This window comes from Falco rusticolus, chromosome 1, assembly GCF_015220075.1.
Source record: "Falco rusticolus isolate bFalRus1 chromosome 1, bFalRus1.pri, whole genome shotgun sequence".
In the NCBI taxonomy this organism is placed as follows: domain Eukaryota; kingdom Metazoa; phylum Chordata; class Aves; order Falconiformes; family Falconidae; genus Falco; species Falco rusticolus.
Genome location: NC_051187.1, coordinates 36,733,675 through 36,748,078, shown reverse-complemented (window position 1 = coordinate 36,748,078; position 14,404 = coordinate 36,733,675). Strand labels below are relative to the sequence as shown.

General features: G+C 42.9%; 1 protein-coding gene across 11 annotated transcripts in view; it reads left to right on the top strand.

The window, feature by feature from the left end:
- The window catches only part of CIT (citron rho-interacting serine/threonine kinase), a 73,734-nt gene that overhangs the window by 55,968 nt on the left and 3,362 nt on the right, over positions 1-14,404 (top strand). For 5 of the 11 annotated variants that reach the window (XM_037397021.1, XM_037397198.1, XM_037397632.1 and 2 more), the window contains 18 exons: positions 16-123; positions 839-1,001; positions 1,244-1,408; positions 2,653-2,790; positions 3,057-3,237; positions 3,446-3,537; positions 3,851-3,955; positions 4,836-5,005; positions 6,004-6,084; positions 6,323-6,458; positions 7,739-7,878; positions 8,738-8,830; positions 10,874-10,982; positions 11,108-11,236; positions 12,027-12,107; positions 12,733-12,811; positions 12,927-13,109; positions 13,921-14,254. In XM_037397021.1, coding sequence (XP_037252918.1) covers positions 16-123; positions 839-1,001; positions 1,244-1,408; positions 2,653-2,790; positions 3,057-3,237; positions 3,446-3,537; positions 3,851-3,955; positions 4,836-5,005; positions 6,004-6,084; positions 6,323-6,458; positions 7,739-7,878; positions 8,738-8,830; positions 10,874-10,982; positions 11,108-11,236; positions 12,027-12,107; positions 12,733-12,811; positions 12,927-13,109; positions 13,921-14,254 — 2,487 coding nt within the window. The remainder of the gene's footprint in view (positions 1-15; positions 124-838; positions 1,002-1,243; positions 1,409-2,652; positions 2,791-3,056; positions 3,238-3,445; positions 3,538-3,850; positions 3,956-4,835; positions 5,006-6,003; positions 6,085-6,322; positions 6,459-7,738; positions 7,879-8,737; positions 8,831-10,873; positions 10,983-11,107; positions 11,237-12,026; positions 12,108-12,732; positions 12,812-12,926; positions 13,110-13,920; positions 14,255-14,404) is intronic. The other 6 variants (XM_037397816.1, XM_037397549.1, XM_037397462.1 and 3 more) reach the window with 3 other exon arrangements.

Below are 14,404 nucleotides of genomic sequence, written 5' to 3'. Positions count from 1 at the left end.
GTGTGTGGTTCACAGGTTCTCTATTCCCATGAAAAAGTGAAAATGGAGGGCACTATTTCTCAGCAAACCAAACTCATTGATTTCCTGCAGGCAAAGATGGACCAACCAGCGAAAAAGAAAAAGGTGGGTGAAAAAGGTTTGAGAGGCATGCAGTTAAATGACGGTTTTGTGATTGGTTATGTGCTGTGTATTCATAATACCCTGTTTTATCTTTCTGCATGTAACACAACTGTGTCCTCATTTAAGAACATTCTGATTTGCTGAATAACGACTTTACCAGGCAGGATGTGTTCTTTGTGGCTTTTCCAGTATTTTGTAATTCCTACAACACTTAAGTTACAACACAGTAGCTACACGTCAGTGAGGCTGTAGGAATACAGAATGTTAACCGTGCTTTTTTTTTTTTTTTTTTTTTTAATGGTAAATATAGGATCTATGTGTGTAGGAACATATTGTGTATCTAGAGTGGTTGTCTTGTAGTTACAGCATAGGATTGATTAGTCAGGCGATGTGACTTGTGTCACATCTTTGTCATAAGCCGTTCTGTCATTTTGAATCAAGTGATTTAATTTTAACCACATATTTTGAGATCCTCTGTTTAGATGCTTTCGGAAACTCAAGGTGTGAGTACTAACAGGTAACGTACGTCCCTCCTTTAAATTAATCCATATCTCAACATTTTCTCTCCAGTGCCAGTATGAACTAAAAATCCATCCTTACGCATATCAGAATTGCCATTAGGCCCTCTGGCCGGACTGCCACTAGCTAGTTTCACTTTGCCTAGTTTAAGCCATCTCTTACTAGGAGTTAGGAGTTGTCTGTGTGTTTCTGTTGCTAGGGCCTGTTTAGTCGGCGGAAAGAGGACCCTTCTTTACCCACACAGGTTCCCCTGCAATACAATGAGCTGAAAGTGGCACTGGAGAAGGAGAAGGCTCGCTCTGCTGAGCTGGAGGAGGCTCTACAGAAAACACGCATTGAACTCAGATCTGCTCGTGAAGAAGGTAGGGGTTAACAGAAAAGGTGAAACTGGAAGGAGACGCACGGTTTTGGTCTGAAAACGTGCTTTTAAGTGTGTGCCGCTATAGCAGTAGCATGTTGTTTAATTCTTACCTACTGCTATGAAGATGCAATAAGGCTACACTTTTCTGCGGGTTGTAACCACTGAATGGTTACACAGAACCACTGCTATGAACTAGTGTTCCGTGTTGGTTATGTTAATGAGTGGCATTTATCTCATCTATAGCTGCTCATCGGAAAATATCAGACCACCCTCATCCATCTACTCCAGCCACAGCCAGGCAGCAGATCATCATGTCTGCCATAGTCCGCTCACCAGAGCATCAGCCTACTCCAATCAGTTTGCTAGCTCCTCCCTCCAGTCGCAGGAAGGAATCCTCCACACCAGAGGGTAGGTTCTTAGTGAACTTTTCTGTGACTATTTTTTTACTATTTCAACGCTATCTCTTTTTTTTTTTTTTTTTTTTAATATCAAAACAAGAGTTTTTTCATGATAGAAATATTGCATGCTAAGTTTTGCTTTTGTTTTTGGTTTACAATTCTCTATTTGGATTATATAACTTATTTCTGAAAACAGTTACTAGCATGAATTGTTTTAAAAGCATGTCTTTTTCAAAGGAGTATGTTTTCTGTACTACTCTCTGCATTGACCAAAAGGATTTATGGCTGTTTCCTTAGCAGTTAAAATTTTTACTTGTCCAAACTGCAGATTTGTTCTGCTGAGCAGGAAGTTTCTGTCAAGACTAAAAGACTTCAGTTAGGCATAAAAGGAAGATACCAGGTCAAAGATAACATTAATATCTTATTAGCTAGAAAAAGAGGATACCCTTCTATATCCTTGAGAATGGAGGGGAGAGGATCATCAGGAAAAAAAAAATCAAAGGATTGAGGGCTCTGCTGATTTATTCTTAGCTAACCAGTATTCCAGAGTGAGTGTTGAACCCCGAGGCTCTGAACTAAAACCTCCAGCCTTTAGCTGGAAAATTCCAGAACCCACAAACTGGTCCCGCCATCACAGACAGCTGGGGAGGCGCAGGGTGCTGCAAGGATGGGTAACACTGGCATGGGAAGATGTCCTCCGGGGCACGTCACGGGCAGGGAAGAGAACAGTGTTCATCAGCAAAAGACCATGCCTTGAAGGATAAGCTTTGCTCAGTATAGATCTGCTAACAGGGATTTTAGGTGTGCTTTGAGAGATGCTGGCACTGACGGCTAGCGTGAAGGCTGTATGAAGCAGGCCTGCTGTGTATTGGTTACAACAGCATAGGTGTTGAAGGGTTTGCTGGCTATAGGCAAAATCGAGCTATTAGCACGTTGTACGAATTGGAGCTGAGTGCGGCCTTGAAATTTCGATGGTTTGATTGACATAATCTTGCTAAACCAAACATTAGCCAATTCAGTTCTACAGTCTGTTCTCAAGCGGCACATTCTGTGCATCTGTATAAGGTAATTACCGAGGTGGTGATACAGCTTAAGATTTGCAGATTGCAAAGGAACGTAGTGCCTATGTGCAGCAGGGCTTTGATAGAGATACGTTGTCACTTTTTATTACCTTGGCCTTAAAATGCCCAAAGCTACTATAATTTTCATCCCTATCACAGTTTTCGTCCTGATAATAAATTTTGTCCCTTCCAGAGTACAGCCGACGCCTGAAAGAAAGAATGCATCATAATATCCCACATCGTTTTAACGTGGGGCTAAATATGAGAGCAACAAAATGTGCAGTGTGCCTGGATACTGTGCACTTTGGGCGGCAAGCGTCTAAATGTCTCGGTAAGAGCAGAGCGTGTGCATAAACAGTGTAACTGGACGGTAGAATGAAAAAGCATCAGCCGTCTAGAACAGATTTTCAGTGAAAGCTGAAGAAAAGACTGAGTATGAAGACTTTGAAACTAGTTGGTGCAAACATTCTGCATTAGAAAACATCTGATGGCTTAGAGATTCTTGGAAAAGCTGGGATTTGTGCGTTAGAAGTGGAGGCAGCTGTGTCATGATTTTTTTTGTCATTTAGCAGAAGTTTTTCTCTGTCCTTTTGTCAGAATGCCAGGTGATGTGTCACCCAAAATGCTCAGCTTGCTTGCCAGCTACTTGTGGACTGCCAGCAGAATATGCCATACACTTCTCTGAAGCGTTCTGCCGGGATAAAATGAATTCTCCCGGTCTGCAGCTGAAGGAGCCGAGCAGCAGTCTGCGTCTTGAAGGATGGATGAAAGTGCCAAGGTATAAACATCAATGTCGGTGCCATATCAGGAGCTGAAGTATTTGGAACAGTTCCTTATATTGTCCTGGCTCTTACAATGTGATAATCGGTGCATGCCCATTACGATTGCACAGTACCACTGAAATTTGTCTTTCCAGGAGTTGCGTGCTTGGTTTGGTCAGAATCCAAGCAGAAAATCCAACATGGTTTTGTGCTTATTTTCTTCAGGAATAACAAACGTGGGCAACAGGGCTGGGACAGGAAGTATATTGTCCTGGAAGGAACGAAAGTGCTCATTTATGACGCAGAAGCAAGAGAAGGTAACTCAGCATTTCTAGAAGGAACTTTTTGGTTGTGGGTTTGGGTTTTTTTAAGCTTCAGATATTGTTTAGTGAGTTGAGAGGCTTAGAGATTGTTACTGTTTGCTGTGGCCATACCTAATTTCGCCAAGTCTTGTGTAATAGGGCAGCACCGTTGCTTTTCTAGATTCTCAACAGTTTTATTAGCTGTTATGTCATAATAATCCAGCTGTGAAACATTCAGAGTGTATCCACTTCATTTTGCTATCACAATTATTTTCTTGCTACTTACTTGTTCATTCTTTCTTACTCTGTCGCCCCGTTCTCGCTGCAGCCGGACAGAGGCCTCTAGAGGAATTTGAGCTCTGCCTTCCTGATGGCGATGTAACTGTTCACGGAGCTGTAGGAGCTACTGAACTTACCAATACAGCAAAGACAGGTGAGAACCTTATGTAGATGAGGTCAAATGGATTTCATCTTCCTTGCCATCAGTGGGCATTCTGTTTGGCTGAACAGAATTTTCTCCTTTAACTTTCATTCTGTATCTATGTAATTCTGAAGTTACCTCTACTGAAGTTAGGTGAACAGGTCAGTCATCCAGATTTAGCTACACATACGCTGTTGCTTCTGTCGTGGTAGTTGAACTGCGAATAGTATAATCTTCAAGCCAAATGGAAGTAGATTTTAAGAGTTTTGTGATATACTTAAAAGCACTCGGTTTATTTAAATTTCTTCTCTCAATGCTCTCTATCTAAAGTGTGAAGTGTCATAATTCATGCCACCATTGTGATCAAACCAAAAGGTCATTAACTTAGAAACGCTGTGGGCTGTATACAGTCTCCTATTATGAAAAAATGTTGATGTTTTGATTTGTATGTATTGAATAGAACCGATGAAAAGATTATGTATGTCTTGACTTTAACATTAAAGGATATGGATTGTTAAAAACAAAGGTTTCCATAACCAATTTTTACAGATTTTTCTTGAACAGTACAGGGAAAACTTTAGCCAGGTGGCTGGTTTTGTACTTTTTTCACAATGGAATTTCTTTCTCTTTTGAATAAAAGACAAGAGATTATTTTTATTTAGTAAAGACAGCATTTGTACGTACGGATTGCATGCATCCAGATAATATTTAGCTTTAAAGTAGCTAGCCTGGGCAAGACCTGTAAAGGAGAAGCCTATGTATAAATTGCCATGGTAACACGTCATGATAAATACAACTTCTCTCCAATGAGGCTGAAAGGTGTTGATTTTAAGTCTACTGACAATATTCCAAAAACTAATCTAAGTCTTATTCTATCTATATAACATCTCAGATGTGCCATATATCCTAAAATTGGAGTCTCATCCACACACCACTTGCTGGCCTGGTAGAACACTCTACCTGTTAGCACCCAGCTTCCCTGACAAACAGCGCTGGGTCACAGCACTGGAATCAATAGTGGCAGGTGGGAGAGTTTCCAGAGAAAAAGCTGAGGCTGATGCTGTGAGTATAAAAGTTTCATTTAATAATAAAATATTCTGGGAGGGAGCAGAGTTTTGAAAAATATTTTTTCAGTATTTGGCATACTGAGGTTTAACTGAAGGTAAGTTATCACTTCTGCCTTATGATGTACAAGTACCAGGAGCTGGTTCACTGTGAGACTGATGCTTTATATTACAACGCCCATCTTTAGTCTCAGGGAGTGTAGTAAGAGGATCTCAAGACTCTGTCTCTAATTCCAGCAAACAGAAAAGGAAGAAAAAGCAGTTAGGACGTGGCTTAAATCCAGTCTCGTAACGTACCACGTGGCATGAACGAACCTTAGAATAAAGAAAGAAAGAACAAGCAAAACGCTCCCTCCTCTCCCATTCTTACAGAGTCAGGGGGGGTTTGTTTCTTTGGGAGGGAAGTGACTGTGTGTTTCTTAGTTTTAAGTTTTATTCCTGATAAGAATAAGAGGTTAAATGAATTTGTTTTTGTTTTGGATAGCCTTTTTCATCATTGTTGCACTGATAACCCTTTTCTGACAAAGGGAGATGTGATTCTATGGCATTGTGTATTAGAATGTTAGCCCTGGAGGTAGGGAATATCTGACTAGCAGGAAATCATCTCTTTTCTCATGCTAGTCTTCCTTTTGTGTCTGAGAAAAATACATGCTCCCACCAACATCTGGAATTTTTTTTTTTTTTTTTAATCCTTCCCCTAGGAAAATTTCACTGCTCTGTTGCAGGAGACTGGGGGAAATGGAAAAGATAGGGAGGACAGGAGGTTTTGTCTGATTTTAGTTAATTCTGATCAGTTTGCCTAACTGCGTTTCTGGTAGAAGTTTACCAATTCTTTTGTGGGAGGTATTCCAGCAACTTTTAGCTTTCTGAGAAAAAGAAATCTGTGCCAAGCTTTTTGCCTGTCTGAAATGATGACATTGCATTGTTAAAATACTAATAGAGAAAGAGAGAAAGATAACTCAACAACAACAAAAAATATCTTTTTGTCATTTGCAGAAATTGCTTGGAAACTCCCTGCTGAAGCTAGAGGGTGAAGACCGTTTGGATATAAATTGCACAATGCCCTTCAGTGACCAGGTAATAATGATGTTCAGTTGGGCCTTTGAGTATTGGGTATTTCATTCGTGGAAGTGGTATTTTAATGGCAGTGTGTGTAATTTTATACCTCTTCGTTGGTTGGTTTGTCCTCTTCACTGTATCCTAATACGTACTACGATATGCAATACTGTAAGCAGTATTGCCCGTTTGCTCTTGGAGCATTCTTTGTTCTCCTCATGTGGCACTGCTTTCCCCCCCCGCCCTGTTGTCGCTGCAGGTAGTACTCGTGGGCGCAGAAGAAGGTCTCTATGCCCTGAATGTACTGAAGAATTCCCTAACGCACATCCCAGGAATGGGTGCCGTCTTCCAAATTCACCTCATCAAGGATCTGGAGAAGCTACTGATGATAGCAGGTAGGGGGCTGGATGCTCCCATTTGTCCTGCAGTAATTGAGCTGTAATGCTAGGAGTGCTGCCTGCCAAGGGACTGGGCTCTCCTTTAGATTCATTACAGGCTTTTTAAATTATTTCCCCCCCCCTCCCCCCATTACATTGTTAAGAATCACTTACTGTGGTTAACACAGTGTTATCTGAGGTTTTCTTGTAAATGAATATGTGAATGAAGGTGCCGCTAAACCTTCACAAGCAAGTGATTTCTGCTTCCAAAGCTGAAGGAGGAAGGAACCAGAGACAAAAGATTTCCAGCTTAGGGGTTAGTCATCATTTTAAGTTCAATTTAACAAGCGTTGAGCTGCTCAGTGGGCATCTCTCTTCCTAATCACGGCATAACCTTCCCTTTTAATGTAGTTAACCATTTGAGGATGGTGATGGGATTCTTGAGGCCTAGGGCTAACAACTCAACCTCTCTTGCTCTAAACACTAATCGACATAAAATTAGGACTTATTTCATGGTTTGTTTAAGATTCCCTTATGAAAAGAACACCAGCTTTAATCTCTCCATCTGTGGTTTTCCAGAGATAACCCTTCCTACACTGATGTAGGCATGCTGAATGTTAGGGCGTTATCTTCATCTGAAAGCCCAAATTATCAAATGCCTATATGACATTTGTAGGGAACGAAAAACAAATTCTTTCTCTTGTTCTGTTTGTTCTGCATTTCACCCCTTGTAAAGATTTAAGCTGTCCATGCTTTATTTGTTTCAGGGTAGTAGATAAAAAAGCAACTGGAAAAAAGAAAATCTCACATAAAATTAGGAGAAGGCCGCGTTACTCTGTCACTAGGCTTCTGAGAGGAATTGGGCTTGGCCTATAATGCGGTTTATTAGGGCACTTCTTGGAAATCCATTGCTGGCTCTGTTGGCACAGAGCAGCTAAAGCACCTTTTACTTTAAGAAGTTCTCAAGGTAAAATAAAACTTCCTGGCTAATTTTGAATGAATAGTGTCCTAATAAGGCCACTGCTGTTGTGATCTACTAGACCTTAGCAACTCTAATAATCCACTGAGAGAATGGTTGTTCTCCCAGTGGGTTTACTGCCCATTGTCTGGTTGGGTTTTTGTAAGTTTTCTGGTTCACTTTTAATAGCAATAATATGGAATGATTCTACACGGTACCTTGTGACTGTTACCACAGTAACAGCCTATAAGGATAAGCTGCTGCTTAGGTAACAGAGCAGACTTTTGTAGAGAATAGGGAGTTTTCCCTTGGTATAAAATGTAACTGGTTTTGTTTCCAGGAGAAGAAAGGGCTCTGTGTCTTGTTGACGTGAAGAAAGTGAAGCAATCCCTAGCCCAGTCTCACCTCCCAGCCCAACCTGATATCTCACCAAATGTCTTTGAGGCTGTCAAAGGATGTCACCTTTTTGCTGCTGGCAAGGTAGGATACGGCTCCCTCGTGCCCTCGGACCACCCTTTAGATTGTGCTGAGTTTGACACGAATCAGATCAGCATCTTTATTTCGCTGGTAACAATTCCAAGGCCTATATTCTAGTTTTAAATCTTTTTCTTCAACTAAGAAGAGTATAGGGGCTGAAGAGGGGCTGAACTGGAGAGAGTATGGAGAATCTACCACTAATATGAATAAATTCAGACACGATGCTATAGCCTAAACTGCTACATTATAAGAAATACAGCAGAGCGTAGTTTAACTACCTCCTCACAGCTGACTTCAATTTTGAGATTTATAATTAGTGAATTCCATCCACTTGTTCCTGACTGTTGTGTAACTGTTTCCAGGCTAGCAAATGGACTTAGCTGTTTGCGTCACTCTTAACTCTTGATATTTACATCAATTCCCAGTTTTTAGTATGGAACATCTAGGCACAGCAAAAATTCTCATCAATGATTACTTCTATGGACTACTTTGATGATAAACTGAAAAACCTTCATTTCAAAGTGATTTTTAAGATAACAGTTTCAGGGGTTAAAACTTAGACCTAATCTATTTGAAATTATCCCTTTTAACGAAACGTTTTTCTGTGGAAAACCTAATTTTTTATTAACTACTTTCAAGTACAAAAGAAATCACAGAAGCAGTTCACATTCTCAAAGAAGAACATGAATTTGAAGAGACTTTTCATTATTTCACTAATTCACAGTAACTACCCTATTAAAAATGTACTTGCTTATCTTGGCAAAGTTCTTTTTGTGGCAAGAGGTCCTCCGATCCGTTTCACACTCAGCACCCAAATTTACTCTGTGTTACACCATCCTGAGCTTGGTTGTAATCTTTGCAGGTTGAGAATGGTCTTTGTATCTGTGCGGCCATGCCCAATAAAGTGATAGTTTTGCGATACAATGAGAGCTTGAGCAAGTTCTGCATCAGAAAGGTAAGCTTCGTAATGCCCTCTGGTAGCTGAAGTAATTCCCATACTGCACTAAGACTTTGCTTTGGAGCAAACATCTTAAACCTTTTTGCATGCATAAGAACATTTGTTTGCCAGCTAAAATGACAACAAAGTGCAACGTGCACTGACTAAAATCAGAGTAGGAAGCAATTTTCTTTAATAAGAGTCGGCATATTTGGAGGGATGCGGAACAGAACTGGGATTATTTTTGATTTTTTACTGGACTCAGCTGTGTTAGTTATTTAGCCCAAAATTATTTACCGATAATACTCTCGCTTATTTACCCCAAAAAGGCTTTCTTCTTAATTATCCAGCAGTGTTCCCTCACTTCTGTCGTCTTTGGAGAAATCTGTAACAAATGACTACTCCCTTCTTTGCAATTAAGGAAGCGATGGGTATCTGAATTTGTTTACTGTACCAGCAAAGTCCAAGGGTATTCGGTACTATTCCACCACCGGATAGGCAGCTGTTTCCCATTCGTACCCTAATACAAGTGTACTTTCTCCTGCCCAGCGCACAAGGCACTGAGATATGGGTCTGACGCGGCAGTGTGTACACCTCCTCCGGGTGTGACCCTGCCTGCCTGCAGCGCCGGTGCCGGCCGGTGCTGGTACCCGTTCTGCTCCGCTCTGTCAGGCGTGGGTGGGAGAAGCGGAGCTGCTGCAGCTCTTCTGCAGCCCGCCAGCTGCAGGCAGAAAATACTCTCAGCATCTAACCCGCCATTCCCTCGAAGACCAGTCGCATGAATTGTCATCAATAAATTTTATATGCTCATACACATCCAGGAAAATCCCCAAATAAAAAGGGATCTCTCCTCAGAACAAAGAGTTTAAATGCTGCCTGCCTTAAAATGGACTGGTACCCAGAAACTCAAGTCCTCTCCAATTCACAAATTCCGGGATGTTCAGGTCAAACTACCAACCCCTGTGAGCCTCTGCAGTTAACTTTGAAGGCACCAGTCCAATTTACAGCTTGACTGTGGCTTTCATCCCCGCCGAGTGCTACACCGGCACTGCTGTTGGGAAGCAGAGCTGGCACAGTAATTCAGATGCTGGCCTCCTTGGAAGTACGGCAATGATCTTGGCACAAGCAATGTGGATGCCAGCAAACCTGGAATATCTGCAAGCACCGTAGCTGGTATCGACTCCTGCTCGCGATGGAGCAGCAGCCGACAGAGAACACTGAAGATGTACAGTCACCGTCCTCTGTTCGTGCTACCGTTCACCTCCATAGTGCCAAGCGCCTCGACAAGGGCTTACATGCACAACATGCAAAGGCGTGATTTAGAAGGCAGGTTCTCCTTACCTTCACTAATCCAGACAACTGAATTTAGATCCTAACAAGATGGCAGCAAGCCCAGAATATGCTTTTCTGTTCTGCCAACTAAATTTCCAGATAAATTAGGAATTACATAAGGAATCTCATCCTCAGGAGATCTGGGGATCTGTGTGTTGTGTCAGGTTAATCTGCAGAGCTACCCTAGCTGTTCAATCGCAATGCAAATCTTGGAGGGCGACAGATCTGTGTTACGTTGTACAAAGAAGGAAGGAAGATTCTCTGTGTTTGTCGTCCTTTTGCTTAAGGAGCCATCAAGCTAATTTCTTAAGTTTTAATAGGAGAGGTACTTTAGCAGGCAGATTCTTCCCGTGCTCGGACATGCAGTCGTTGGCATGGCTGTGACCTGCTGCAAGTGGGGAGCTGCTCCCTACTGCTCCAGAAAACTGCGCTACAGAATGTCTTTCAGAATAGCATATTCTTCCAAAAGGAAGAGGTTCTTATACTTGGGTTAGCACCCCGAGTTGAGTTGGTATACAAATCTATACCCGAGCAAGTATCACTCCCAACAAAACTTTCTTCTAGCACAAGTACTTTTTCATATGCTTTTGCCAGCCTGCTAATGACTTTGAGGTTGCCACCTCTCCCTTTTATAAAGATAAATGTGGCAATATACAATCTTCCAGAATAAGCCAAATCTGCAAACTGTTATAGGGAACTAATACCGGTCCGTACTTTTCTCTTTTCCAGGAGATTGAAACCTCAGAGCCCTGCAGCTGCATCCATTTGACCACTTACAGCATCATCATTGGAACCAACAAGTTCTATGAAATCGAGATGAAGCAGTATACGCTGGAGGGTAGGAGACGTTCCCTGAGGAATGCACCAAGTGGCTCCACAGATTCTTTTGGCGGGGCTTTTCTAAAGCACTTTAGGAAAAAAAGTTGGTGCTGCTCAAGGTGTTTTTCTCCATTCTCTTTGCAGAGTTTCTGGATAAAAATGACCACACTTTAGCTTCTGCTGTGTTTGCTGCTTCCACCAACAGTTTTCCAGTCAGTATCATCCAAGTGAACCCAGCAGGGCAAAGGGAGGAGTATCTGCTGTGTTTCCATGGTAAGCGGTACTGCCAGAAGGAGTCAGAGTCCTGTTGTAAAGGAAAGCCCAGTAGAGTTGACCTTCTAGGGCCTGGTAACGAATGTTTGTTGAGGACTGCGAGTCTAGAAGCCTGGCAAGAGCTGTGGCTGGCGGGTTAGACAGTGAGATGCACAGGGCACTGGCACTAAAATAGCACTTGCTGAGGTGCTTTTGGTGAGCTTGCTTGGCTTCAGAGTTCTCTGTGCCTGTGGATCAGTTGCCACATGTAGGCATCTGTGCCCGAAGGGAAGGGATCGTAGTCGGCATCAAGTGCAAACAGGCATCCGATTATCCCAGTAAAATGTTAAGGGGTTTTCAGCCTTTGGCTTTCTTGTCTGGTTTCCATACAGACAGGTGAGATGTTTTAATCTTCTGGTGACAAAATAAGAGAGTGTTAGAGTGTTTTGTATAGCTGCTTTTGTTGGCCCTCTAGGATAGTGTCATGGAAATGCACAGGAAGCCTTCTAAAGCCCATTAGCAGTAATTTTGGGTGAGTAACGGTAGAGTGTCATAGTCTTCCTAACTCTAGATTAAACAATAACTGTAATTGGTACAGGGAGACCTAGAATGGCAGTACCTTCTGGCACTGGGCGTACTCCTAAATCTAGCCAATTCAGTGTCAGAGTAATTCACGGCACTCCAGGATCTGCAAGGCAGTAAGTTCCCTGTCCCTGCTAAAAAGCCCAGGGCCAGTTGCTTTTGTCCCTTTAGAAAGAAATGAACAAAATTCAGGTGCAGGCTTACGACATGACATGACTTCTCTTGGCAGAGTTCGGTGTCTTTGTGGATTCCTATGGAAGACGCAGTAGGACAGATGACCTGAAATGGAATCGCTTGCCCTTAGCTTTTGGTAGGTGTTGAGGAACATTCACTTGGGTTATGGAAATTACTGAAACAGGGAAGCATCCTCATGGAACAGGTATTCTTTGCTCAGCGCTCCCGTTTCCTCTTCCCTCTCCCATTCCTCTCAGAAACTATGGAGATTTCCCCATGATTTAAGATCATTATAAAGTCAAATAGCAAACCTGCTGAAGTCTAAACAATTTGAAGAAAACTAAGGAAATGTAACTTTGGTTTAACGTTCCTTGTCTGACAGCGATTGAAGTGGCTAGTGGAAATTTTAAGGATGATTGGAAGTTTCTGAAATAGTCAAAAATATATAATGTCACTGTGGATCCCCCAAGCCTTTCACACTACCCAATGGGAATTTAATCCAGTTAATAGCCTGGTTTTAATGCCATTTTCATGACGCTTTGGTTAGTGAAATTCTTGAGATACAGATAGTTTCAAAGCAACAATTCTTTAAGCTTGCATCTCCCTACCTAGTAATAGTGTCTGTGTCTCATTACAGAAGATATATTCCTTTATTTTTCCCAAGGGGCTGGGAGGCTCTGTTGTGCTCACTGATGCTTTTTAGAAGTTTTTAACAGAGAATTTTATTTTGTGTTTTTCCTGTCTTTGCGATGCTCCTTCAGCCTACAGGGAGCCCTATCTATTTGTGACCCACTTCAATTCCCTTGAAGTGATTGAGATTCAGGCACGAGCTTCTCTAGGGTAAGTTGTTCCCTTTTCTTTACTTGGAACAGCATGTGCTCCAAGAATACGTGTGCTGGCCAGGAGAAGGTACGGTGTTGCCGTTGTAAAGACTTTTTCCTGCACTTTTACTCAGAACTCCTGCACGAGCCCACCTGGAAATACCGAATCCGCGTTATCTAGGGCCTGCAATTTCATCGGGAGCTATCTACCTGGCCTCCTCCTACCAGGACAAATTAAGGGTGATTTGCTGTAAGGGCAATCTAGTGAAGGAGACCAACAACGAGCAGCACCACAGAGGATCTTCTGCTACACGCAGGTATGGTGAAGTCAGTGTGTTATGGTCCCTGTGCACCTTGTAAGCAAACTCTGCTCCCGGTGGCTTTCACCCCTGATGTTGCAGCTGCCCTTAACCCATTCTTAGAGAGAGAGAGGCTGGCATTAGCCAGTTATTGTGATGCTGGAGTGGAACACAGAGTAGAGTCACTGATGTTTTAAAATCCAGAAAGCAAAGAAACATCAGCTCTGTAGGAATAGGTGGATAATCTCCTCCCCGAATGCTTTGTGCCCTTTAGCTGGTTTACTTTGATGCTGTGATATAGCTGTGCCTTCAAAGCTTGGTGAGCTTCGATGGTATTGGTATGACACTAAACATTGATTGACTGCAAGGATCCCTGAAGCAAGCTTAAACAATGAGTGTGCCTTAGGGAGACGCCTTGGGACGCTGCGATATGATCTCGTTCTGTTGAGCGGAACAGTGGCACTTCAGGCAGCTGAGCAAATGCTGGGGTTGGCAGCGCCACTGTGTGCTGGAAACTGCGAAACTGATGCTCGCACTCATCCTAACCTGGCATGAACAGCCTGGAGCCTCTGCCAGTTTTGCATGCGAAAAAGCATATATCAAATTTTAGCGGCCTTTTGTGTGGAAAAGCGTACTGCTGAAGTACACGGACATGTGTAGTTTTCTGGCCTGTTGCACAGACAGGACATCCCTTAGCAATTCATTAAGGCACGTTACTGGTGTGGCTAATGTTATGGAGACTCAGCTATCAAAGTATGGTCTGCTGGGTGTTTGGGGAAAGTTACATTTTTGCTAAAAGAAAATGTAACGTGAAGTTTTTGTCGCTCAGCTGTTCGCGTCCATTATTTTTGAATGACAGCAGCCCTAACAAGAGAGGTCCGCCCACATACAACGAGCACATAACCAAGCGGGTTGCATCAAGCCCAGGACCACCGGAAGGTCCAAGCCACCCTCGAGAACCAAGCACACCACATCGGTACCGCGAGGGGAGGACAGAGCTGCGGAGGGACAAGTCACCTGGGCGACCGCTGGAGAGGGAGAAATCTCCAGGCCGGCTTCTGAGCACCCGCAGAGAAAGGTCCCCTGGGAGACTGTTTGAAGAGAGCAGCCGAGGACGAATGCCCGTGAGCGGTGCCAGAACTCCTCTTGCTCAAGTCAATAAGGTAAGTCAGGAGCCTGGAGCCCGTTTCTCTTCTCGGGAAAAGGGATGTCCGGCAGCAGGGCGGGTGGTGCTGTAAAGTATGAGAGCAAATGAAATCTCACTCCCCCACCTTCTATTAAACTAGAGCACACGCGGTGTGACTCACTGGCCC